The 27,379-nt window shown below is 38.5% G+C and overlaps 1 protein-coding gene across 26 annotated transcripts in view; it reads right to left on the reverse strand.

The window, feature by feature from the left end:
* Nucleotides 1-27,379, reverse strand: part of TPK1 (thiamin pyrophosphokinase 1) — a 384,685-nt gene that overhangs the window by 52,432 nt on the left and 304,874 nt on the right. For 2 of the 26 annotated variants that reach the window (XM_063815719.1, XM_063815720.1), the window contains exon 9: nt 26,180-26,285. The exons of 22 other annotated variants lie outside the window; for them this stretch is intronic. In XM_063815719.1, coding sequence (XP_063671789.1) covers nt 26,180-26,285 — 106 coding nt within the window. Of the gene's footprint in view, nt 1-15,118; nt 15,358-26,175; nt 26,286-27,379 lie in introns of those variants that run through there. 2 more of the 26 variants (XM_063815721.1, XM_016958345.4) reach the window with 2 other exon arrangements.

Genomic DNA, 27,379 nt, shown 5'->3' on the forward strand with positions numbered 1-27,379 from the left:
AATGAGTATTTGAATTTTTACTAAAATCAAAATCCTATTTTGACAAGAAGGCATTAGTTAATACTTTTATTTATGAAACAATATAAACCGAACCAAACCTTGTAAATAGTAAGAGTCTTATTCAGCTCCAAGATTTTGTTGCTGAATCTGTATCTATCTGAAATACCACCCAGTCAATACCTTTAAAGTATAAACTTCTTTCAATATATTATCTTTTTTGAACTTAGCAACAACCCTGCATCATAAGATTATTTGATTTTTGTCCTACATATTTGTGGTCGGATTTTTCACCATGGTTTTGACTTCTTTCTCCATTTTGGTATTCTATTTCAATTGACTTAATGCAAATTCTGCCAATCTCTTTGTGGAACAAAGGAGGCCATGGGAGTGCAGGGGAAAAGACTCTCATATTAGGAAATCAGGAAATATAGGTTTCTTCAAGGCCATATAACTCAACTATGAAGCAGATGTGACTAGAACTGAGAGCCTCTGATTCCAGGCCGATTTCTGCTCTCTCACGGCTGCCCCTCCAAACTCCTATTTCTATCCTTCTCTAGTCTACGGTTATCACTATGAACTAGCAGATAACACAGCAAATAGTGATATGGACAGGAGGCAAGGAAATTCTGGGTAGAAGAGGGTGCTTCCCCGGCAAAGGCCCCCACCTCAAGCCTGAAAACCTGGTGGCCCTAAGTGGGAATAGGCATTCCTGTTTTCATGCTCAAATGTTGCCTTTTCCAAGACCACTCTGGCCTGCCACACCCCTATCCTGTGCTCATATAAACCCTAAGCTCCACAAGCAGAGGAACAGAAGAGCAGCAGAAAGGTACAGCAGAGAAGGAGAAAAGAGAAGGAGCATTTGAACATCAGGAGGTGTTTGGCTGGGGACAGTCAGAGAGGAGATTGGCTGTGGGATGGCCAAGCTCCAGGGGAAGATCATCTTCCCACTCCATCCCCTTTCCAGCTCCCCATCCATTCTGCTGAGAGCCACCTCCATCACTCAGTAAAATCCCCACGTTCACTATCCTTCAAGTCCATATGACCTGATTCTTCCTGGATGCCAGACAAGGACCCGGGTACCAAGAGGGCAGGGTGTAAAAGGATGTCACCCTAACTTTCCACTGAGCTGGTTTAACACTTAGCCATCCATGGATAGCAATTGCTAAAAGAGCATTAATTGTAACACACCTCTAGATGCTACTGTGGGGCCAGAGCCCAGAAGCACTTGGCCCAGCTCCTGCACTGGCCCATCTGCATGCCCCATGTCCTGTAAGGGGGTGCGGGCTAAGCAAATGAGCCATGCCCCTGTCAGAAGTCCTGTGAGGGGGTCAGGGAACGCTCCCATTTCATAAATAGATCTCCAGTAACCTCATTTAATACATCAATTTCTTGGCATTCTTAAATTCTAAGTAATTTTTCATCATGTTTATGTTTGTCTTAACAACCTCACTTCAACTGGAATCTACAAGGTATGACTAAAGTTCAAAAAGATGGGCCAACTAGATAGGACTAAGTTTTCTGGATGCAGAGAAGAAAATTACCACCCCCATATATGTGTTGTTCATGTCTGTTCTTCAGGAAGTCAAATGTAGTCAATAAACGTGACCAAGATATGTCTGCCCTTCCCCCGACACACACACAACTTTAGAAGGATGCTGAGAAATCACGTTATCTAAAGAGCATTAGATAATCTATATAAGCAGTTGTAAAACTTTAGGAAATGCAGTACTACTGAAGTATTTGTTTTTTTGTAATGTAGGTCAAATGATTCTTCAACCCAGAGGTGCAGGCTCCCTATCCACCCCTAGGCCGCCTAGCTTTCCAGTTCAGGTACTTTTATTTGAGAAACCAGCCATATTTGACTGAATTACCATGCTGAAATCCTAGATTCTTTTCCTAGCCCTCTCACTCTAACTAACAATTCTCTGAGACAGAAAGTAAAAAGACTTGGGGAAAGGCACAGGCCAGAAAAGACAGCCTCAATGTTCCAAAGACACGCCATATCCCCCAACCCTACCCAGCCACCCCGAGAAAACAAGCTAGAGCCTATAGTTTACATTAATTGCTCTCTGGTTAGAGGTTACTTTTCTGGTAGGCCAGAGGCTGTTTCCAGGAGTACAGAATGAAGCCATCATCAATCATTCATCAGTTACAATTACCATTTGCATCCATTTAATCACAGCCTGCAGTAGCTACCACCCATGAACAGTCCAAAATCAGAAACACAGAAACATTGAGAGTGATTATAATATAATTGCCTACAAATTCTCTAACACTATCAAAGATATATGTCTCGCCTGTTCATGTTTCATTTAATGAGTAATACATGTTCTCTCTCCCGCATATCACATGCCTATAGAGGGGTAAAGGAGGGTAGAATAGCGCATGGCAACCAGAATATATGGGTCATCATATGCCACATTTCTTCAGACTAGAAAAGGCACAAATCCTTTGGGGTGCTCATTCCTGGGACTGTGGTTTTAAGCATGGTCTCTTTTTATGTATATAACCACATGAAGTGCATAATTATGCAAAGCTGCCTTATATTTCCATTCATCTTCCGCTCTGCTCTTGCTCATGTATCTCCCCAATCATCATCTTCCTATTGCTGTTTTTTCCTTTTTTTTTTTTTTTTTTTCCCAACCGGGCTTTATCTCGGCAGTTTTTACATCAGGTTCTTTTCAAAATTACACTTAGCTTTGACATTTCTACATGTTCACTTTATCCATGACACCTTTTGGGTGTCATCATAAATACTAAAAGCTCTAAAGATGGTCACTGACAGGAAACTAAATGACCTTCCTTTTTTCCTGTATTCCGAAATGTCTCCTGCCTCTTTTCATAATCGTGCACACATGTGTGCATGTGTGTGTGTATGTGTGTGTGGACTCAGAATCATACCTCACTGGCCAGACATATACTGAATTGGTTTCTGTTTACTTCTTGTTGCATCATTCACATGCTTATATACTTTCTACTCTATATGGCCTAGTTTAAAGGCCTTGAACTGTCTAAACGTTTGTTTTCCAATCTCTAATTTGAAAATGCTAATAGCTATTTTATAGGGTTTTTATGATGAGTAAATAGTGCCTAAGACTGCACAAGGCATTTAAATCTGCATTTAATAAAGGTTTCTTCCTCTTCCCCTTTCTCATGTGCTCAAATAAGTCAAAGCTTTCTTTTATTATTTTTTATTTTCCAGAGACAGGGTCTCATTCTGACGTGCAGTGGTGCAATCATAGCTCATTGTATCCTCAAACTCGTGGGCTCAAGCTACACCGGCACCTCAATCTCTCGAGTAGCTAGGACTATAGGCACACATCACCACACTCAGCTACATTTTTTAAAACAGATGGGGTCTTGCTATGTTGCCCAGGTTGGTCTTGAACTCCTGCCCTCACAAAGTGCTGGGATTATAGGCATGAGCCACCACATCCAGCTAAAATGGTAAACCTTTACCTGAATATTTATGTATAACACAATTTATTTTGAAAAGATATATTTAAATAATATAACACCTAGGTGATAGCAACATTATTTTGTTGTTAAAGGATACAATTCTAGCAAGACTTAAATTGTATTAATTCACTGTAATAAGGTACAAAGACCTAGGGAAATAAGAATTTCTCTAGTTAAATGATGCCTATGTCACATAGGCTGGCCTTGCTATTGGATGTATAAATATAGCTAAAAAACTTTGTAAGAAACTTCATGTTTTGTTACACTTCATGCTTGCCATTTTAAAATCTTAACTAAACACATTAAATTGAAGGATGGCATGGGAGGGAGAAAAGGGGAGCAAAAAAAAAATTAACTGTGGAGTTACCTCAGATGGATTTAACATAATTTCTTTTGTTTTTATGGTAAAAGAATCAGTTGCTGTTTGCATCTTAGTTGAAAATACCCTCAAGGAACTTGAAAACTTTGGTCGAGACAAAGTACTATTTTCGGGTCACTATCTCCTCCCCTTTCTCAGCCCACACTCAGATCTGTTCTTTCCCTACAACGGGTGCTGAAACCTCTGTACTCCTCAGTCCTGTTATATATGAAGCAGCATAAAAATTGCCTTCACTGGGGTGTATGACAGGCCTATCTTTAGCCTGTAATAATATGATAATTAGGTTCCAGGATATTTTAAGTGGAAGGAGAAGGTGGGTTGCTCAGTTGCCAGGATGCTCATTCCTGCTTCCGCATGTAGATCTATATTCTCCCTCCTGCCTGGAATGTTCGTTTTCCATCTCTCTCACTTGCCTCTTTCACTTTTTCGCCTATTTATCTTAGCCAATTGCTAAGGCTCAACTCAAAGGCCTTCCCAGAGCATGACCGTGATTTCTCCTATACTTATACTTCTTGCTACCTATTTTCTGAAATACATACATAACTGTATTTTGCTACATACTGTCTTCTTCATCTATGTAGATCTTATGTCTTCCAAGTGACTATGATGCTCTTCAGATCAAACAGGATGCATGAGCACTGTGCTTGCTAAGCTTACAGGGATGAGTAATATTTATATTGATGTTTCTTAGAACTTGCAATTTTATTTGACAGGGAAAGACGATCTCTTATGCCTTCAATGTTCAGCAATTGGATGTTTTTAGACTGTTGCAAAACTAAATAATGAACAAGTAATGTTAAAGCCAATTAAAATGGGGCTCAAATGCCTATGTGTAAGATCTAACTTGAATCAATTTACTGTTGTGTATTTTAGTTTTGTTTGTTTTTTTTTTTTTTTTTGAGACAGTCTTCGCTCTGTCGCCCAGACTGGAGTGAGGTGGTGCGATCTCAGCTCACTGCAAGCTCCACCTCCCAGGTTCACGCCATTCTCCTGCCTCAGTCTCCTGAGTAGCTGGGACTACAGGCACCCGCCACCATGCCCGGCTAATTTTTTTGTATTTTTAGTAGAGATGGGGTTTCACCGTGTTAGCCAAGATGGTCTTGATCTCCTGACCTCATGATCCGCCCGTCTTGGCTTTCCAAAGTGCTGGGATTACAGGCATGAGCCACCGCACCCAGCCTCAAATTAGTTTTTATGAACATTATCTTTACAGACTTTAAAATGCTTTGACCATGGGTATGTTATAAAACTAGAAGCCATTTAAAGATGTTTTATATAGTAAAAATGGGTTAATACACTCATCGGCAGTTATGCATGATTATCTAAAGGAGTAATGGGATTTATGGTACATCAATTCTATAAATATATCCAACTGTTTATACAGCATTTCTTAGATGTAACATGCAAAATGAAATATGCAGAAAAGAACTTGAAAAAATACCCCTTGTTCACATATTTTGAGATGTGACATTAGAGTTATTTATTCATAAGAATTTCATAATACATTAGTAAGCATGCCGCAGGATATTTTGGAAAAGTAATGAAGGCTTAATAATGTGAAATTTTTCTCCAGCCTTCTTTTCTAAGAAACAAATGAGGTGAGACTTTCATTTCAGTCCAAGACTTTAGCTCTTCCTATTCATAATCTCATTTATCACTTCGTCCTGTGCATTTGTATATCTCCTGTGCATTTGTATATCTGCTTGTTCTTTTATGAATCTGCTCCCGCTCCTCTGCTAGACTCTAAGCCCTCTAGAGACAGATCCAGGATTTGACCCCTTTTTGCAAGGCCTAGTGGCAGAGTGTCCATTGTAAAGTACTTGCACATGATAAGAGGAATAAAAGCTTGCCAGACAGACAAGGGGAAAGGAATGAGAATGAATGTGAATGATGATCTAGTTAGCACCTACTGTCTACTCAAGACTGTGCTACTATGCTACCTTGGCACTTGATGAAACTTATTAATACGCACAGCTACGTTTACCCAAAATCTTCATGCAACATTTACTGAAAGCATCTTCACTCCTTGGCAGTTTTCTCCGCATGTCCCCAGGGAAACTCATAAACAGATGAGGACATTAAATATACATGTGGTACTGTGAGTTCTGGATTGTAATGGTCGGGGTAGGAGTACAAGGGAGAAAGGCTCTTTGAAAAAGCGAGGAGCTGGCCTGAGCGAGAGCATATTGGCAGGTAGAGGAGCAGAAATATCAGCAGGAAGGTGGGAACAATTTGGGAGGTGCTGGAGTCTGAAGGCAGTTTGCTGTTGCTGGACTGAAAAGGGCAAGGCACAAAATAGTGAGGAGTGAGTATTTAACAACAGACCATGTCCTAAAGGACTTGATGACCTAGTAAATGGGCTTGAGCTTCGTCTTCTGGGTAGGCAATGGGCATCCATCAGCTATTTAGGGAGGAGAGTAACAAGATGTTTTGGATAGTTTACTCTGGCATCACTCCCTGGTTAAAACCCTTAGATGATTCCCTAATGCTCTTCGAATAAAACACACACCTCCTGCGACGGCCTACCAGTTTTCCCTCCTGCCTACCTTTTTCTCTCATATCCACACCAAATTCAGCCACTATTCCCTGTCCTAGGTCTCTTTACTGGTCTTCAGAAGCGCCAAGGCCTTTGCATTTTACATTTGTTCCCCCTCTGCCCAGATTCCCTTTCCTCAGCTCTTCTTGCGGTGGGTTCTTTCTCATTCTGTAGATCTTACCTCCCCAAAGGGATCTTTCACAGAAACATTATCAATGGGACCTTCCTCCGTTATTCTATGTGTTTTGAATTTGCTAATTTACTCTATAGCACTTATCATACTGTCTATCTTGATAGTTACACTTTTGTTATACTTGGTATATTATCACTTCCCTCCCAGAATGTCATAGGAGCCCTTGAATTCTTGAATTTGATTTATCACAGGCACGTTAGCACAGTGGTACCTGGTACATGGACACCACTTAAATAAATGTCTGTGTGTGTGTGTGTGTGTGTGTGTGTGTGTGTGAATATATGAATATAATGAATATACTTAGAAGGTGAGTTAGAGGAAGGTGTCCAGTGGTAGGGTCAGAATTTGCATCTAAGGCTTATCTGACTCTAAATTTCACCTTTATCCACTATCCAAAATATTCCTCTTTGTTTTAGCGTAAATATATATTCCATTCATTCATATTGTGAAGCAAATGCTATAGATGATGACTCAGCCTAGACACTGTTCTCAAGACAAAACCAAATATAAAATAAGTAAAAATGCATTTAACTTGCCTAAGAGATACTTTTGTGCTATGAAAGCATATATCTATCTATAGAACTATTATAACACAAAGAATGTTTTAATTCTTACATGGTTAATTAGCAAATCTGGGGAAAGATACGGTGTTTCCCTATTTATTTCTCAGAAAAGCCTTAAGAAAGACAATAGAGAAATAACCTCCATGCAAAAAAACCATTTTTATAATATGTCAAAGCACATTAATATCCTCTACAGCATTTTAGCACCAAAATTAACAAGTGGAATTTCTTAAATAAAATTAAAGTCCGTCTTATACAAACTTAGGCTGGTTTTCTTTTGCTTCCTTTTTATATTGCTTCATATAGTATTTGTACCCTACCTTGGGAAATATATGCAAAATTCTCTAAAATAAATTTGATGTACTAAAATGATCTTAATTTACTACATACATCTAGATCCTTTTATTCTATTTTTTTAAGTCAGGTAATACTCTATACCATAAGCTAAATAATATACAGCAATTAAAATATTATGTATTTCCCTTAAGACAAAGAAATATATCCAGTCAGAAATAACTTCCTATCAGGAATAATGGGTGAGGATAATATTAAAGGTGTAACTTCCATTTTGAATTCAATTCAATTTCAACCCCCTTTTAATGATATAAGTTCTCAAATATTATAATAGCATGCTTCAGGATCATCTGAGATTCTTAATAAACATGAACACTGGCAGGCCCCAACCTATGTGATGTGGGGCTCAGATATATACATTTTGAAAGTACTTCAGGAAATTATGGGGGGAAATGGGGGTGATGTTTTACATTTTCTAAATTTCTGGAGCTCTACCAAAAGAAAAAAAAAGATTCTTGGGAAAATACCTAAATTTTATAGTACCTATAGTTTATAGCACTTTTCCATCCATTATTTCACGTAATTTTCAGTACAACAGTAATATAGGAAGAAGAGGTATAGGTGTGCCCATTTTAAAAATACAAACCAAAATTCAACTGACTATCTTTCCACATTTGTTCTACTTACTAGCAAAGTACAGTTATATTTATTCAGTCAAATAACAAATATTTGAAGACCTGCTTTTGTGCCAGGCATTGTTCTAAATACTTGGAATAAATCAGTGAACAAAATAGATAAAAATCTTTCCCTCATGGTGATTATGTTCTGGCAGTTGGAGACAGATATAAGCAGTAGAGATAATAAATACATAAATAATGAAACTAATATTCATTCCAATACGATCTATTCAAGGTAACCAGAAAGTCATCTTACACAGATTATCAAACAAATTTTTGAAACAAATGGGCTATCCAGTTCATCAATTTAATAGGAAACACAAAACTCCATTGCCTTAGGAGTCTAGGTAATAGAGCCTTAAGTACAGCAACAGCATTTTGCAAATATGCAACCATTTTTCTATGTAGCAACAAAGCCTTACTGTATGTACACAGCTAATTCTAAACACATACACATCTTATTTCCCTTGTGGCTACATTATCTGAAGTGCAGAAGAGAAACAGAATCCACATTATCCAATCTATTCTGTAGATGGCACTGCAGGTCCAACAGTGGGCTTGGCTCATAAGTCTTGCTATCACTGTCGGGCTCAGATAAGTGTCACATTGAACTGTAGGAAAACCACATTCATTCTAAAAGCAGAAATCACTTTGCAATGGCAACCGTCTTATACAATTGCAGGACACAACTCCAATTTGTAATTTATTTGAAATTTTTCTTATAATGTATTAGGTCCCACAAAGGCTGAACTGGTGAAATCATTCTGTTTATCTTGTAGCATCTATTTTAGTTTATTGCCAGGAATAGAATAATGTCTGTTCCCTGAAGTGGAAAAATGTTTCATTGATAAACCTATACATTATAAATCATTCCTGTGGGCTCTAGGTCTGACTAAACCAAAGGCATGCTTTTTATGGCATTTGAGTTTCACTTCCTACCCCAGGAAGTTAAGTAACATTCTGCAGGGAGGCAGATTAATGTCCGCTGAAGGTAAAGGATGAAGGGATAAAGTCAGAGGTACTGCACCACAGTCGGACTCTAATGCCAAGGAGGGTGAGCCTGTCATCTTGAGCCAGAGCAAGGAGCTGCTGGAAGTCAGCTGAAGTATCCAAGAAAGAGAAAAGTCAGGCTTTGGGTCCTGAAACACAGACTTTTATTTTATCTTGTATTGACTGATGGATTGATTAACCTTTCTGCAGGGGTCACTAATGGCGAACGTAATGGAACTATAGAAGGAGGAACAAAACAATTCAAACGATGCCTTAGGAATCGGACTAGTATCTTTTCCCATACACTTGAATTACACTTATTTTTTTTTTTTTTCTGGCAAAAAACAAGTTCTAGCCCAGAAAACAAGTCACGGTTGATCAGACATTCAATCGCATATTCATCAGACTGGCTTTTCTTTACAGGTACATCCTGAAACATATATAGTTGGGACGGCAATTCTAAGCAGTTAATTATCATGGCAATTCGAGTGTCAAGTTGAAGTTTCTCAATTAAAAAAAAAAAATTCTAGCCAGGCACGGTGGCTCATGCCTGTAATCCCAGCATTTTGGGAGGCCAAGGTGGATGGACCACTTGAGATCAGGAGTTCAAGACCTGCCTGGGCAACATGGTGAAATCCCATCTCTACCAAAAATACAAAACAATTAGCTAGGCATAGTGGCTCATGCTTGTGGTCCCAGCTACTCAGGAGGCTGAGGTGAGAGGATCGCTTAAGCCTGGGAGGCAGAGGTTGCAGTGAGTTGAGATGGCTCCACGTCACTCCAAGCTGGGTGACAGACTGAGACTCCATCTCAGAAAAAAAAAAAAAAAATCTTAGATAGCTGAGAAAACCCAGTCCTCCTACAGTCCTCACCCTCTTGGCTGTTTCTGCTCTGTGTGAAACTGTGCCATGCAGGCTGTACTGAGCTCTTGCAGCTGATGAACACTGGGTCGCCCAGGCCACGGCAATAGCTACTGCCATGGCTACTCTCTCTTGCCTTTTGTCTGAGTCAGTTACTTTAAGAGACTGACAGGAGAAGATGAGGTGTTCTCTTTCTCTCCCTTCCTTAGAGTGTGTTGCTTCAAGCAGTCACTCATATTTCCCACTCATATGGCCAACTGAACCTTAGTGACTTTTACCAAGAGTGTGGAATAATACAGAGACAGATGCTTCAGATCCAGACGCAGTCTGAGGGTGCTAGAATGATGAGAAAGCCAGGTGGCAATCTGGGCACACAGAGAAAGAAAGGATGTAATACATCAGTCCTGACCCACAGTTCCTCAGCTCACCACAATTATTTTATTTTTTCAATTATCGAGGAATTGAGGTACTGAAAGGAATCTGACAAGGACCCAGGGCTCTTAGAGTCCTGGGAGGCAACAGCCTGGATCAGAAAACCAACAAACAGACAGTCAATGCAATGCCATTACTCTTCTTTTTCTATAGCTCAGGTTTCAGTGCACGGCTGAGTGGTTTGCCTTAAAGAAGTCACAAAATTTACTACAAGGTCAATGCATCATTTGGCATAATAATTTCAGTAACTCTAATATCACACATGATGTATTTTAATTGAAAAAAAATCAAAACAACAACTTTTTAGTGAGGCCCTGATTCAGCACTCATTGTTCTGTGCATTCACAGTCGGCAGTTACCAAGGTGGGGAGCTGTCCAAGAGGATTCTGCTCTCTGCCCTCCAGCTAAAAACAATCCTATAGGCTACTGGTACAAATTAACTTAGACCTCAAGCATATCAATTATTATTTGTCTCAATTCGTGTCTTTTGTAGGCAATTATTTGTCTTCATGCTTCCAAGGATTCTGTTAATCCACGTTGTAACACAATTCTCAGAAAAAAGAAAACTTATCTACAGGACATAGGAAGTTATGCAGAAAATAATTACAAATGTAATCTGGATGTAGAAAGAGAAAAAAGGAAGCAGGAAGCCACAACATAAATTCTAATTTGTAATTTAAAAAAGGAATACCCTTAATATGACAGCATAGTGAACTTAGAACTAAATAATCATGATTTTTAAAAGTCACAAGACGCCAAAATTAGATTGGGGGAGGAGGAACTTACGGATTTTTTGAGGGTGGGGTGGGGGATGTTGTACCACTAAACAGCTATTTGTTTTCTGCAGTGAAAATCATGTGATGGTATATAATCTATTTTGTTTCCAAGAAAACAAGTGAATAGTTAATTACTCTAGACAGAAACATAATTGCATGCACATGCAATCACAGAAAACAGCTCATCTACTTGCCACTCCTTGGCTAATAATAATTTAGTGATGGGCATGTAAGTTATTATGGTCTTTATTTATTTATATTTTGCTAGGGCTGTGGCTCCCTTCCTGGACACTAGCCATTTTGCTCTGTCACAGTCATAAGGAAGGGGTTACATATGACATGTCCTCCGGCTAAAAGCTGTAGTGTGGGTTACTAAAGAAATATTAAGAGCTCCATGTAAAGAACAGGTTTCTTTTACCACTGCAGTTAATTGACATAAACAAATGTTTCCTTTCAACAGAACTTGTCCATTTTCAGTCCCATGTTCTATGCTCCAGTGCTTTTCCAGACTTTGAGACTGTATTGCCTCTCAAATCACAGACATGTTATAAGGCCAGGGGTCATAAAACATATATACAATGAACGGGACCACCTAGACTGTTGTTCAGGAATCCATTTGTGAATTCTTAGGGAATTACTGGGTTCTGTGGAGTGATATGAAGATACTAAACGCTCAGGATTACTAAGAGATCCTGTTACACGAAAACAGAATGATTTCATTTTTGTGGCCCACCTTACTCTGCCAGTTGCACCAATGTAGCTGCACACCTTACGTAGGCCAATGCATGAGCACAGCAGCTCAGCTTTCAGAGCAGCCCTCTCAACCCTGGCTGCACAGGAAACACCTAGGGAGCTTTTCAACAAACAAAACAAAACAAAAACCCAGCATCTAGGCTACACCTGAGACCAATTACCTTGACCCTCAACACGTGGCACCAAGGCAGCAGTACTTTCTATAGACTCCCAGGTGATCCCGGTGCACAGCCAGGGTTGAGAATCCAGCTCTAACTGCATTTGCTTCAGCAATTTGTGAGGAGGTATCAAAGAAGGTAATAAGAAAAAACAAACAAACAAACAAAAAAAACCCCTGGCCCTTGGGCTTATTAGAAAGTCATCAGGCAATTAATGCTCTGCAAAATTCTCTTCAAGCATGTCTGAAAAGAAGAATCTCTCCATAGCAGACTTGTGAATTCTGAGATGCTGGTCAAAGATCCTATCTCTACAGTAAGTAGGAGTGTATGAGTGGTAAGCACATGGGCTTTGGCAGCAGATGGCCAGAGGAAAAAATAAATCCCAACTCCATTGCTTATAGGCTTTGTGATCCTGGGCAGCAAAGCTAATATTTCTAAGCTTCTGTTTCCCCACCTGTAAAATAGTACTTGACACTGTTAGATTACAGGAGACAAATTCACAGAAAGCAGTTGGAAGAGTTGCTGACACAAAAGGAAGCACTCAGTATTCACTTCATTTTTATGAGCTCTTATTTTTTGCAGGAAAAAATAGTCCATAAAGTGTGAAATTCATGTACAATGTTATGAACTTATTTCAGTGATTTTAAAGATCTTACGTGATAAAACACCCTATGTGATAGCATTTGTATTATACTTCAGACGAAACAGTTGCTTATCTATCGTTATGCTTTAAGATTCTAAGTAAAGTTTGGTAAGCAAAGCCTTCTGCAGTTTAAGAAGGAGTTTAAAATCCTTTGGCTTAACATCATTAATTTACTCTTATTGCATAGATTTAAAACACATCATTAGAAATATTTTGGGGCAACGAAATTTTCTATATGAGGCCTCTCTGACAATGTGAATTAGATGGATGCCTGCTATAAATGCAGGTAAAGCTACATGGCCAAGTTTTTGGCTTTCATGTGGTTTATGAGGCAGTTTTGTTTGGCGCTGCATTGAGGAAACTCTGCTGACAGTGATAGTGATGCTGATAAGACTAAGGCACAGATTTTAACTGAATTAAAACCACTGGGAACATGATAAGCCTTGACTAGCACAGCGCTAAACGTGGCCTTGAATGTTCAGAAACTTTACAAGGCTTTAATATTTAGGGGAAAAGTTTGATATTCAGTTCCAGTGGAAATATCCTATTTCAGCTGTCCATCACACTCCCAATGAAGATAGAAGTATAATTTATTATTGTTATTACATTAGCTGGTGACTGGAAACACATTGCCCATGTACAAATTAGAGTCTCTAATCCTAAGGTAATTATCAGCCAATTTCAGAGTTGTTAACAGGATTAAAATTATGAATATATTAGCTGATTCACCCTTGCAAATCAAATTTTGATTAGATAATACTACATGCTAGTATGTATAACATTCAAATGTCATAAAAGGCTTTTTAGTATAAAAACTTTGATAAAATTTTTCAATAATGTATGCAAAGCCAGGGAGAGGGAATGAATGATTGATGGTTTTTCCTTATAAGCCTTATTAAAGGTCCTGATTTGGTTGGTCTCCAACTGTTTTGGCTCAGAATTAGGAATTCTAGTTTTGATGACAGCTCATGTGCACTGATTAGAAAAACATCTCACAGAGCTATTAAAAAGGCAAGTTAATCACTAGAAGCATAACAGTGGATGGAAAATATTTCATACTGAAAGTTCTTGAAGATCCTGCTTTTCAGTTTATTACAGGATATATCTTCTTAAAGAAGCATCATTGAACAGTTAGTACCTACATAAGTACATACTAACTCATTTCATGTAGGTGCTCTGTGAATTCTACCTGTAAGCATAATCCTTCTAGCAACAGTAACAGGCAGTGTAAAATGCAGTCAGGTGGGTGAGTAGTTGGTGAGTATGTAATTGTGACATTTTTCTAATGTCTAAAGAACTTCATTTGTGGTACATCTGGACTTTAAAATACATCACTTCACCTTAAACAAAAGATCGTTGGGTCATCAGGTTTGGTCAGAACAATAGCACAGAATATATTACAGAAATGAAGTCTTACCACATCCCACAAGGAGAAGAGACATTTGGAATTTTGTTTGTTGGGAACAACCAAGTAATTCCACAAATCATAACCTTGAAGACAGAACATCCTTATACTCCCTTCCATGTAAGCAGACACAGAAGGTGAATTTGGAATTTTAAAGGTAAATGATACATATTGAAAAAGATGATAATACATTTAATGTAGCCAAAAGTTTTAAAAATTGTGCTCAATAGATTTTTCTTTTTAGAATGAGTAAGAAATGCTTTTTTTGAGTGTTTATTCAGGTAACTGAGATAAGGTTCTAGTTTACTATATGGTCTGATTTTAAAAAGGAACAAAATAATCTATTTACTGTATCTTTCTGTAATACAACTTGTACCTGATTCCAGAGGCATCTTTGTTAAATGCAGAGGTGAGCATTTCCCCACATCCCGGCTTACAACCTTTCCCCATTACCTATAGAGTAAATCCAAACATCGTGTTACGGTACGCAAGGTCCTACCTAAGCTGATCCCGCCAATACTTCTAGCATGTCTCTCACCTTTCCACCACCTCTACTTGCTATGCCAGTGATGTACATATCCCTTACCCATCAGGACATACTCTGCAAATGCTGCACCACGTTCCCAGAACGTGCTCCTGTTTCTTTCTACAGTGCTCCAAAAGATTTCTAAGATTATTTGTAATTGTGACATATCACTGCATCCCAAAAGAAAAAAATAATGAACTTTTGGCATCAATGGAAATATTCAACTATGGGGATATATGCATTTATACATAAGTTACACATATTTAAATCCTGTGTGAGCAAGCATGTGTTTTTCCAGACTTAACAAACAACAACAAAACTTATCTGTCTTGATCCTATTCATAGCCCTAAGGCAAAATAGAAATTACTGTAATAACAAACTCATAGAAATACATGAGCATAATAACAGACTGCGAATAGATTTAATATTTTTCCATGTTCAGAAAACCAAATCAGTGTAGCTCATATCCCTACCCTTCTTGTTTTATGGTTCTTGGCAATTCTTTTGATTATTTCTGTTCTCAGGCAGGGCTGCCAAATCCTTTTCTCAGCTCCATCCACTCCACAGTTGAGGTCTCTTCGGTTCCAGCTCTTGCTCTGCTGCCAAGCTCCCCTTCACTGCCTTGGCATCAAAGACGAAATGTGGCCAAGGAAGGAAGCTCCCTAGCCATCACCATGTGCATGGCGAATCGGAATTTCCTTAAATCCTTCTCCTTAAAAAGATCAAAGAGAGCATAGCTTTGCATCTTATAGTCCTTTTATTGAGAGTTTGTTTCTGCTTCTATTATGTCTGCCTCCTCCCCTGGTCCTTTTTCTTTATTTCTTCAATTATGTAAGCATAAAGTTGGTTTTTAAGTATGCAAGGACATAAAATACCAAGATTTTTAGTGTTTGTGCTGCCCAGAATGAAAATTAAGAGATCTGATGAGAGCTGAAATAACTGAGTTAGTAATTCTGATAAATATCCTGAACGTACACTATGGTCTACAATTGAGTATATTGATTCTTAGAACTTACATTGCTGTGCCACACAGTATCCGAGAGGTTGGTTAAATGTTAGCATGTATTTTAGGCAAAAGGTCAGCAAGTTTCTAACTTTTAAGAAGTTTCTGCAAAATAATATCAGCCTCCCCAAAGGCAACCCTCACTTTTTTTTTTTTTAACGATGTAATCAGAACTACTTTTCATTCTCTCAGGGATCCATCTATCCTCTGATAAACTTCCTATCCACTTTTCCAAATCAATGTGACCAGTGTATACTTTGATTAGAATTTCCTGTTTTAGAATCCATTACTTTAAAAACAATTTATAAAGGCAAAAGATTGTGGGATTTGTTCTCCTCAAAGGTATAAAGCACAAAGTGAGGCATTATTAATACTTCTGAACACACGTAACAAAAGAAATCATTCAGCACCATTTCAGCATATTCCCCACTCAGAAGATTCATGCATATTTAAATGAATTAATTTATTTTGTGCAATTTGCTCTTTAAGTGCTTAAGTGCTCATTTGCTGTTGCTTATTTCAAGATTCTGTGCCCTTGTTTTTGAGTCACCAACTTATAGCTTGAGTGCTCCAGGTGTATTTATGCTCCCAAAGTATTTTAAATTACCCATTAGGAAATCCAATTTCCTATTTATAAGACTCAGAAGTGATTTTCCACTGTTACCTTTTTCTTAATTAAGAATATAGGCCTAAATTCACAGCTAAGTTTTTGGTACAATATTTATTTATTGGCTCTATGACAGTCAATATTATAGAATGTCACCAATATTAGACTCTCAGATAGTCACTTAAGATGGGCTACTCTTGGATTCTATTGGGATTGACATTTTGGGTATCCATAAAAATCATCACCGTAACAACATCCACTACTTACACTGTGTGCCAAGCACTGGACATGCTCTATCTCATTTAGTCCTTTCAACATTCCTATGAAGAGTTATTATTTTCTCTATCATTATTTGTTTTACAGATGAGAAAATATAACTTAGAGAGGTGAAACACAAGGTCACATACCTAGCAAGTAGCAGAACCAATATTTAAAGCCCGCTCCGTCTTCCTTCCAAACTTTATGATGATCCATTTGTGTCTAAGGCATGTGATTGTGTTTTGGCAGGTATAGAAATGACTGAGACCCAACTTCTGCTTTTAAAGACACTCAATAATCTCATTCAATAATTTCAGACATTGATGATTGCAATAAAGAAAACAAAACACGGTGATGTGCTGGAGAAGCTTTGTTGGTGGGTTGGTCATGCTAATGCAGATCTGGTTATTAGAAACAACCTCCTTAAAGAAGTAACATCTAAGCTAAGACTCAAAAAATACAATGTGGGACATCCACTGAAAGACAGGAAAAATGGTATTCCAGGCAGAAGGAAAAGCAGGTACAAAGGCCTAAGGCAGAAACTGAAAGGTCACTGAGACTAGAGTTAAGTGAGTGAAGGGAAACTGGCACCCAGGCTGGGGAAGAGAGAACAAACCAGGTCATGAGATGCAGGCAAGAGTGTGGCTTTTATGCTAAATGTGAAGGAAAGCCATTAGAGGGTGCCAAACTGGGGAGTGACGTAAGTTTTATTTTGGCTTCAAAAAGGTTGCTCTGGTTGTTTTGCAAAGAATGATTAGACAAAGTGATCAATAAGGAAGGAGACCACTGCAGGATTCCATGGTAGAGATCACCTAGACTAGGATGGGACTAGGAGATGGAGAAAAGGGAAGAATGAGTTTAACGATTTTGGTTTGAGCTGTTGGGTAGATGGTGGTTTACTGACATGGGGAAAACAGAACAGGTGAGGCAAAAATCAGGTTGTCGTCTATGGTCACTGGGTTAGACAAGGTTTTTAGGCATTCATTCAACAAAGATTTACTGAACAACTCAGTGCTCTTGAGGGCACTAGAGATAAGTTGTTAACAAAGCAGATGAAGTTTCTATGCTCTAGTGAGCTTACATCCCAGGAATCTTGGTACAAATGGAATAGTCAGAGAGGGCAGGAAGGGAACTATGTATTTGAGAAACAATGGCATTTAGATGTATTTAAAGTCATGGGTCATGGTAAGATCATTTAGGGAGAATTTACAGATAAAAAGAAGAAAAGGACCCAGGACCAGACCAAGCAAAGGGACATTTTTTATTGACAAATCGTGTATGCAAAATATATTTGATGACTTCTAGTTTAAAAACTTGTCTATTTTTTTTGAAAATACTGACTGACATGGCAAAGTGACCTCCCCTCTATCCCCTATTGTATTTTTAGATTGCTTAGATACAAGTACAAGAAATTTGTTGATGCGCTACTCTCATTTTCTTCTTCCATTCAATACCTTTTTTCTTTTTTTTTTTAATTTTCTTTTTCTATTTTTTTTTTCGAGACAGAGTCTCACTCTGTCGCCCAGGCTGGAGTGCAGTGGCTCGATCTAGGCTCACTGCAAGCTCCGTCTCCCAGATTCACACCATTCTCCTGCCTCAGCCTCCCGAGTAGCTGGGACTACAGGGGCCCGCCACCATGCCTGGCTAATTTTTGGTATTTTTAGTAGAGATGGGGTTTCACCGTGTTAGCCAGGATGGTCTCGATCTCCCGACCTCATGATCCACCCACCTCGGCCTCCGAAAGTGCTGGGATTACAGGTATGAGCCACCACGCCCGGCCAATACGTTCTTGTTTTCTTTTTAAAGAGATAGAGTCTCACTCTGTCGTCCAGGCTGGTGTGCAGGGGCATGATCATGGCTCACTGCAGCCTCCAACTCCTGGACTCAGGCAACCCTCCCACTTCAGCCTCCCGAGTAGCTGGAACTACAGGTGCACACCACCATGCCTAATTTTTTGTATTTTTGCCCAATACCTTCTTTATTAAAAATTCATTCTTTTGGCCAGGGCACTGACTCATGCCTGTAATCCCAATACTTTTGGGAGACCAAGGCAGGTGGATTGTTTGAAGCTAGGACTTTGAGACCAGCTTGGGCCACATAGCAAGATCACATATCTACAAAAAATTATCTGGGCATAGTGGCACATGCCTCTAGTTCCAGTTACTTGGGGAGCTGAGGTGGGAGGATTGCTTGAGCCTAGGAGGCAGATGTTGCAGTGAGCCATAATCGTGCTACCACACTCCAGCCTGGGTGAGAGAGCAAGACCTTGTCTCAGAGAAAAAAATTAATTCATCAGAAAAATTACACAGAAAACCCAGCTAACTATAAAACTTGAACCACGAAGCTCTAAATAATTTGTGACTGCCATAACAATTAATGGTAAATCTGTAACAGCAGCTGAATCCATGAGTCACCTTCAGATGAGGGGGAAAGCACATACAATTTCCATAACGCTGATTCTAACTCCACAGGTTTCTTTTCAGTTCAAGGAAGTATACTAAATTGACAGTGAGAGGCATGATTTTAGGAGTGAATTTTAATCTGCTTTAATGAGTTTTTAAAAACTCAGTCAAAATCATGAGTACTTAGACTTAGTTACAGAGTACTTGGGGCCTAATTGACAAGTGATTGAGACATATTGTGGCACTTGAGAACGGCTGCCCAAGGGCAGGCTTGCCCACAGTCAGGGCCTCCAGTCCACTCTGCCCACTATTTCCTACTACAATTCTGCTGGAGGGAAATTCAGAACTGAAAAATACTTTATGTTCAACATAGTTTAGTCCATGTTGTGGTTCAAAATGTAACCCACTCTCCTTGATAAGTATTTTAAACTTTCTAAATCCTACCCTTAACCCAGTGCCTTATCCCCGATGCTGTGGTCTCTGTCTTGGTAAAGACTCTTGCCACCTATCAGTGCTGTCATCTCTGAGTGTCTTCACCTTCATACCTAACTCATCATCTCTCATTTCGTTGTCTCTACTTTCAAAGGTGGAGCTAAACACACTTTTCTCGAAGGGCTCCCATCCCCAGTCTGAATTCCATCTTCCATCTTGAGGAATACCACTTCCACACTTCACCCATCCTTTCCCCGTTTCTTCCATCTCTCCCTGGATCTCTGGAGTTTCCTGGTCCTTTTGATCTTTCAACATAAATAGACTCCTTTCATCTTGGACATAAAGGCCTTCTTGATAATGAAGCCTTCACATGTATATATCTTCTCGTATCACTGATAAACTTCTTTTTAAAAGTTGAATTTCCTGCCATTGTGCTTTCAGTATGTTTTTAACACCTCCTTAATGAATAGAAATCTGGCTTCTGTTCCTACTACGCTATTACTCCTCTGCATTTTTAAGAGTGACCAATGCATTTCTTTAGTAAAAATCCAACAATTTTAATCTCTTTTACATAAGATCCAACTTATTAATCCCTCTTTCAATGATAGCTTAATTCTTGGCTAACTTCTTCCTGGCCTGCTCACCGTTCACTTTGCCTTTTGTTTTTTATATAAGATCTGCTGTTTTTTTTGTTTTGTTTTGTTTTGTTTTTACTGATCTGTAAATATGACAGTTTCCCAGGACTAAGTAACCCCTTTAGTTACTTCTTCTAGTTAACAATGACAGAGAAATGTGTAAGATCTGAATAGTTAAAAGCAGCAACCCTGATAAGAAATCCTATTATTAATCAATGCCATTAAGCATCTAATATTAAGGATTTACTAACTACGATGAGCAAAACATGAAGGGCCTACAAACTAAAAGAGTATACAACCTAGTTATGTAGATAAAACATACAAAATAACTGGAACAAACATAAACCCACCTTTTACATATGTGTAACACCATTACGAATGCCTGTTGGAAAGTTGAGTAAGGTGAACTAAGATTTTTCTGTTTTCTTTCTTTTTGCAAAGCAAATATTACAAGTTTCGTGAATGAGGACACAATAATGCAAGAACCAATTTCATTTGCCTTTGTTTTTACAATGATGTCTGCTCTCAAATAAGACAATTTTCAGCATCTAAAAGGAGAATGAATCTAAATGAAATGCTTTAGATCTTGACTCACGCTCAGAGCAGTAAAGAAATGAGTCAGAAAAAAACATCCTGGGGAGCAGAGGATGCATTTAAAACTCCAAATCCCCCGAAAGGCAATAATTTCCAAAAATTCCTCCACTGCCACTCCCTAGGTCAGCCCCAGTCTGGACACACACAGAGACACACACACATACACTCACTCAGACTCAAAAACCCTCTTTTGTAATAGGCACATTTTGGATCGTATTACTTTAAACCATATCAACTTCTGGCAGGGTTTGCAAATATTTTTACCCTTAAAATGGAACTTATCCTTCATTCTTCTAATTGCTTTAAAAGTTATAATAAAGAACTCTTGCTTGAACATTTTTTACCATAGCACAATTAGTTCCGTGTCCCATTACAGAATTCGTGTGGGTAAAATGCACTTGCTGATTTTAAAAAGGTGGTTAATTACATAAAATATGCAAAGGTACTATTCTGGATGACTAGGAGGGGACACAGAAGACAAGCACCAAATTCTTGAGGCAAATCCATTCTAGTCAAGGGAATAAGAAATATGCACAAATAATGATGCTATTTATATGGAAGAGTTACATGGTATACTTTAGGAATTCAAAGGAAAGAGAAATTGCATTTAGTTATAAAAGCTTCATGAAGGATGTGATCTGAAATGGCCCTTGTAGATGAGTAACATTTGTGCAGGGGGAGACGTTAAAGGGAGAACACATTCTGAGAATACCAGGGGGTGAGGTCAGGTATTATGGGGAAAATGGAATATGTGTTGGACCTCAAATGCTTTTAATAGGCTCTCAGGAGGAGAGGATAAAATAGTACAATTCTATTACTGAGAATAAAGAAGAAAGACTAATGCTAGAGATGAAAAAGATTTTGAGACAGTTTAGTTCAAAGTTACTCATTTTAAAGAAAGAGAGCTACATAGTAAGGATAGGGGAGAATAGAGCTCATACTTATATCATCATTGCAGCAGCAGGGGATGAGGAGCCAGAGCTATCTCTGTCCTCATTCACTTTGTCCTACAAGCACAAGCCAGACTTCTCCTCCCTTTGGTACTGCACCCACCTATAGGGAATGAGCCTTATTTATTAAATTTATATGGTAGTTGGCATGTACCATGGCAGCAGGAAATGGCATCTCTTCACTGTTATCTCTAGAAAATCAGCATTTGGTGGGATACAAGTTAGTGAAAACATCACAAGTTTCAATTTACATTTTTCTTAATTGTATGTCAGATTTCAATTGTCCACAATTTGTTTCTCTCTCCTGGCAGACTTTCCACTTGTACACTGCACATAACTAATTTCTTAAAGGTTAAGATAAAAATTAGTTATCATCTGTAGTTGTTTAAGAAAAGAGAGTCTGAAAGCATTCTTGCTTTTTTCCTAAGCACATGAAGACACACAGACACACTTTTTTCCTAAACACGTTTTTCCCTTTTTCCTAAGCACATTAAGACACACACACACACACACACACACACACACACACACACACGAAAAACCGGATTTAGAGATAGATAGTTGCGAGGGAAAACTTGTTAATTTGAAATTAAATGTGTCCAGAAAACAGGTGAGTGGCAAAGGCTGATGTGCTTCTCCAGAAGCGAAACCTTGCAATTAAGATGAGAAGACAGCTCAAGTGTGACGCTGGTGCTGGAGCGGCTGGGGGATCTCAACACGGCTAATGAATCATCATCAAAGTGATTTATTGACTGCGGCCGGAGCTTCATCTCTGTCTCAGTGTAAATGAGGAATAATAACAATTTCCCAGTCCTCGCTTGGCTGTGAACTTCTGAAGAGTGAGAACCTTCAGCGGGAGATGATAAACTGTAGTGATGCCATAGGACGTCTTCGTCCACAATGGTCAAAGCCACTGTCATACAGTGAACTACATCTCATAAAACTGACAAGAGACGGGTATGCACAACGCGATGTCATCCCGACACAGCTTCCAAGCAAAAGTCCCCTGAGTCTCATCCTAGTACAGCTTCTCATGGGGACTGTTCATTGCTGCCACACAGGAATGTAAGGAGGAGAGGGATGCCTCCTTAGAATATCAAGCTCCTGACATTCAGGATCTGGACTCATGCGCTTCTCTGTGGCTTCAGCGGCCATGGTTTTCAAACCAAAAGAAACCTTGGATACCGTCTATCATCATATATACAATCAATCCGTCCTCTTTGTATATATGAAGAATCCATGTTACTTGTAGTACCATTTAATTCATTAGTTATAGAGTCAGACTTTGAACCCTATTGTCATCTTCCCTCCTCATTATGAATTGAAGTAAACAGATACATACTTTGTTTCTGCTACATTTTAAGGAACACTCAAGGTATAAATTACATACAGAGAAGGTAAGTTATATATTATGCAATAATCTCCAGAGATTTTTTTTTGTCACGATGTTTAAAGCACTGATTTGAGTGGGAGCTAACACTGAGTACACACGGACACAAAGAAGGGAACCAGAGACATCGGGGCCTACTTGAGGGCAGAGGGTGGGAGGCGGGTGAGGATTGAAAAACTGCCTATCGGGTACCATACTTACTACCTGGATGACAAAATAATACGTACAGCAACCCCCCCAGCATGTAATTTATCTAGAGAGCAAACCTGCACATGAACCCTAAAGCTAGAAGTCAAAAAACAAAAAAAATTAAAAAGGCATGGATTTGTTCTTGTTTTTGACTCTTATAATATTCTCAAAGCCAGAGGATCTTTACCCTCTCTTGCTAGTTCAATTCTACTCTTTTCTCTGGAATGGAAAGAAAATACTGTATAATTCCCTGACGCACCCCTTTAGCTTGGGAATTTACCTGCTCTCCATGTAACCTATGCCTTGATTTTCCTTGAAGTATAGCTATATATGCATATAGCTATGCAAATACTTCACTACTGACTATTTGGGATACATGGGTATATGTAAAAGGTCTCTGATGCAGATACTTCTATTTTGGTCTCCATAATGGGCATTTCTCCAGTTTGATCTCCCCTCCTTTTAATTTAAACCTAGTGTTCTCCAAATATTTTTAGTTTTTTTACAGTTTGATCTCCAAACAATCTAGGGGACAAAGTGGTGACTCACTGCTGAAAAAGGCCTGCATACAGTGTAAACCTCCTGCAGCCTTGTCTTCCTAGCTCTATTAACACTGTTCTTTTTCACCCTTTAATCTTTAGACACTCAAAAACACTGTTTTAACCATTTATTCCCCTTTGTGGATGCTAAATATATCTTTTTTCTTCCCTCGAATCCTTACCACAAATTCTTTGAGAACCACGATGAATGCTAACAATTTATAATTACCCTAGAAATCAGATATCACAGTAAGCCTAAGTTACACTTACATTACACACTACAAATCTACTAGCTTGTGCACTTGTGGTTCATGGAGTGGAAAGGAATCTCTTGGATGGTGCCTGAAACCTGATTTTAACTGCTAAGATGTTTGCTATCTTGTTTGTCTTTGAGCTGGCCCAATTTCAGAAAAATTTCATTGTCATTTAGAAAAATGACTTGGAAATAGGCTATTTCACTACTACCACATCCAACGATTTTAAAAATGGTTATGTAAATAACTAGTGATGAATCCATTTTATGTATATAGAGGACTAGGTTAGAAAATATGAACTTAGACAATTCATCTGGCATCTTGTGTCTCATCTTGTTTTCTCATCTATAAAATGGGGATGATAATACTTCACATTTAAAAAAGGTTGATATTATACCAGAATGAGAATGAGTATAGAGATACAACAGGTAGGAGATACATGAAAGACTTATTCAAGATGTAAAGTATTGTTATTTGGAACCAGCAGAAAATTATATCCAGTGTGCCATTCCCAGAGCAAAAGTTTATTCACCTGCACCCCTTGATTCTTTCTCTACAACTCATGTAATCACCAAAAGTTATTGCTTTCTTGTCTCAGTGTATTAACTGGATGGTTGAATGCACAGAGCTCACATCTGAATCAGCACAAAACTGAAACCCAGAGGAGGGGAAATAGAAAGGGAGTCGGGCTTACACTGAAGTCATTCTCATCACTCAACCTGCCCACACAAATACTGGGAAATCAACTCATTTAAACAACTTGGGAGGCAAGCTTGGGTTATAATAATGTTCTTGAATGCAGGTCAGTGAAAAATTGGCCTGCACACAAATTCCCACTTGTCATATTCTCTACAAATGCACATTGATTGTTTTCATATTTAAATGCCCAGAATCAACCATAACAAATGTGTCAGGTTGTTGCGAGTTTTTAAAAAAACAAAACAGGATGAACTATGGCATATGGTAAATTATTGTGGGTTCCTTGTGCTCTCAGCAGAATCACAAAAGGGCAAGGACTTAAGAGAAATCATTTGTGTCTGGTTCAAATCCTACAACATAGAAAATGGAACTGGAGCTGAGTTAATGAAATATATTATTAAATCCCAGTTTGTAGTTGGCTGTGTGTCATTAGTCTCATATGCCTGAAAATGTAGTATTTGCTTACAAGTAGAATACTATACAGTCTTCAGAATGACATAATCTAAAAAGTAATCTTGTTTTTCCCTGTATTTTTCTCTATAGACAAATAATATCTCCTGCTAATCAACCCCCTCCCCACACTTTGCCTTCTTCATAAAACCCAGGTCCGAGAGTTTCCCACGATTGCCAACTGGTGCAATCATTCCTCAATGCTAATACTCGGAACTCATCAAAGGTGGCAGTTTTGTGGTCTATAATCCCCAACTGACCAAATCTCGTACGTAATAAAAAACTTAAACTTGTATTATATCAGAGTGTAGGTATATGCGGGTGTGGAAGGGGGAGGAGTAAGAGTGATAGCCATGTAAGTAGTCCACCAGCAGTTTAATGGTGTATGTGTGCTCAGAGAAGTCATTGATAATAAGGACCTTTAGAGTCCTGAGACTCTAATAACATGCGGCCAGAAAGGCAACAAAAACAGGAGGGAGAAAGTTTTGACTCTTTCTTGTTGCCTTTACAGCCACATGTTTTTAGAGTCTCGGGAATTTTATTTCCACATCAGATTGCTGCCTGTTATTGGTATAAAGTATCAGTCTCTCGTATAAGTACAACTTAAAAAGGCTAAAAAAAGAAAAGACATGCAAAAAGGCTGGGAAACATATGTCTAAGAAGAGACTGGATAAAACCTGCCACAGAGTGAAGAGTGAGCTCTAGCCTAAGTAAACCTGCTGACTTCCTTCCTGGTTCTGAAGCATCAAAATACACACGTGGCAAAACTTACTTACTACAATTTTGGAGAACAGTAACTATATTGAATGGAAAAGGTAGACCTCATTCCCTGTTGAGGGCATCAAATAAATCCTACTTGCAATATTTGTTTTGTTTATGTCTTGATTCTTAACTGCAAGTTACCTGAGGCAAGATGAATGACAACATTAAGTTTTTCAAATAGAATACAATTACATACCGTTTTTATACATCGATTTTCAGAGCAATTGTACAGATTCAATGGCATATAATTGTATTCAAGAAGTATTATTTTAGAAAATCACTGGATTACTATCTGATATAGTAGGCTGAATAATGGACCACTAAAAAGTCCTCAATTGTAATCCCCAGAACCTGCCAATAAGCTACTTACATGGCAAGAGGAACTTTACAGATGTGATTAAGTCTGATTAATCTGATTAGTCTTGGGACGGGATTATCCTTGGCTATCCAGGTGGTCCTAGTGTAGTCACAAGTTCCTTAAAAGAAGAAGGCAGAAGACTCAGAGTCAGAAAAAAAAAAAAAAAAAGTGACACCGGAAAGAGAGGTCAGAAAAAGAGGGAGAGAGATTTGAAGCTGCTATGCTGCCAGTGTTGAGGATGGAGGAAAGGGTTAGGAGCCAAGAAGTGTGGGTGGCCTTTAGAAGCTGGAAAGGGTTAGAAAAAACTTCCCTCTTGCAGCCTGCAGGAGGAATGAAGCTCTGCCAATGCTTGTATTTTAGTCTCATGAGACTCATTTTTGACTGTCCTCCAAACTGTAAAATCATGACTTTGTGTTGTTTTAGGCCACTAAGTTTGTGGTAATTTGTTACAGCAGCAATAGGGAACTGATAAATCTGAAAACTTACATCATGAAAATTTTAACAAATATTGTCAATTTTTTTCATCTACCTATCAAACAACACCCACTCTAAGTCTCTCTGTCTGTTATCTCTCTATTTATCTATCTTCAAATATACTGTCAAACATAAAAAATTTTCTACACTGTAAAATTCCCTCTATGTAAAAAAAAAAAATTCCCTCTATGTCACGTACCCCACATTCTGTATCTTGCCTGCCAACTCTACTTTAATTGGGTTGTTCCTGCTGCCTCGCTGACTTCCCCAGTTTCTCTCTTGAATACCTCAACTTGAAGAGCAAATCTCAGTATTATCCTGATACTAAAACCAGACAAAGACATCACAAGAAGAGAAAGCTACAGAACAATACCTGTTAGGAATATGGATGCAAACATCCTCAACAACATAGTCAGAAACCAAGCCAGCAACATATAACAGTAATGATACATTATGACCAAGTGGGATTTATTCCAGGGATGCAAGTTTGATTTAATATCTGAAATTCAATTAATGTAAAACATATCAATAGAAGTTTTAAAATCAAATGTTCATTTCAACAGATGCAGAAAGATACAAAATCCAACACACTTTCCTGATATAACCACTCAACAACTGGAAATAGCAAAGAACCCCCTTAATCTAATAAAGGACATCTATGAAAAGCCCATAGTTAACATCATTCTTAAGAACAGAAAACTAGATGCTTTCTTCCTAAGATCAGGAACATAACAAAGA

The sequence above is a fragment of the Pan troglodytes genome, chromosome 6 (genome assembly GCF_028858775.2).
Source record: "Pan troglodytes isolate AG18354 chromosome 6, NHGRI_mPanTro3-v2.0_pri, whole genome shotgun sequence".
NCBI lineage: Eukaryota > Metazoa > Chordata > Mammalia > Primates > Hominidae > Pan > Pan troglodytes.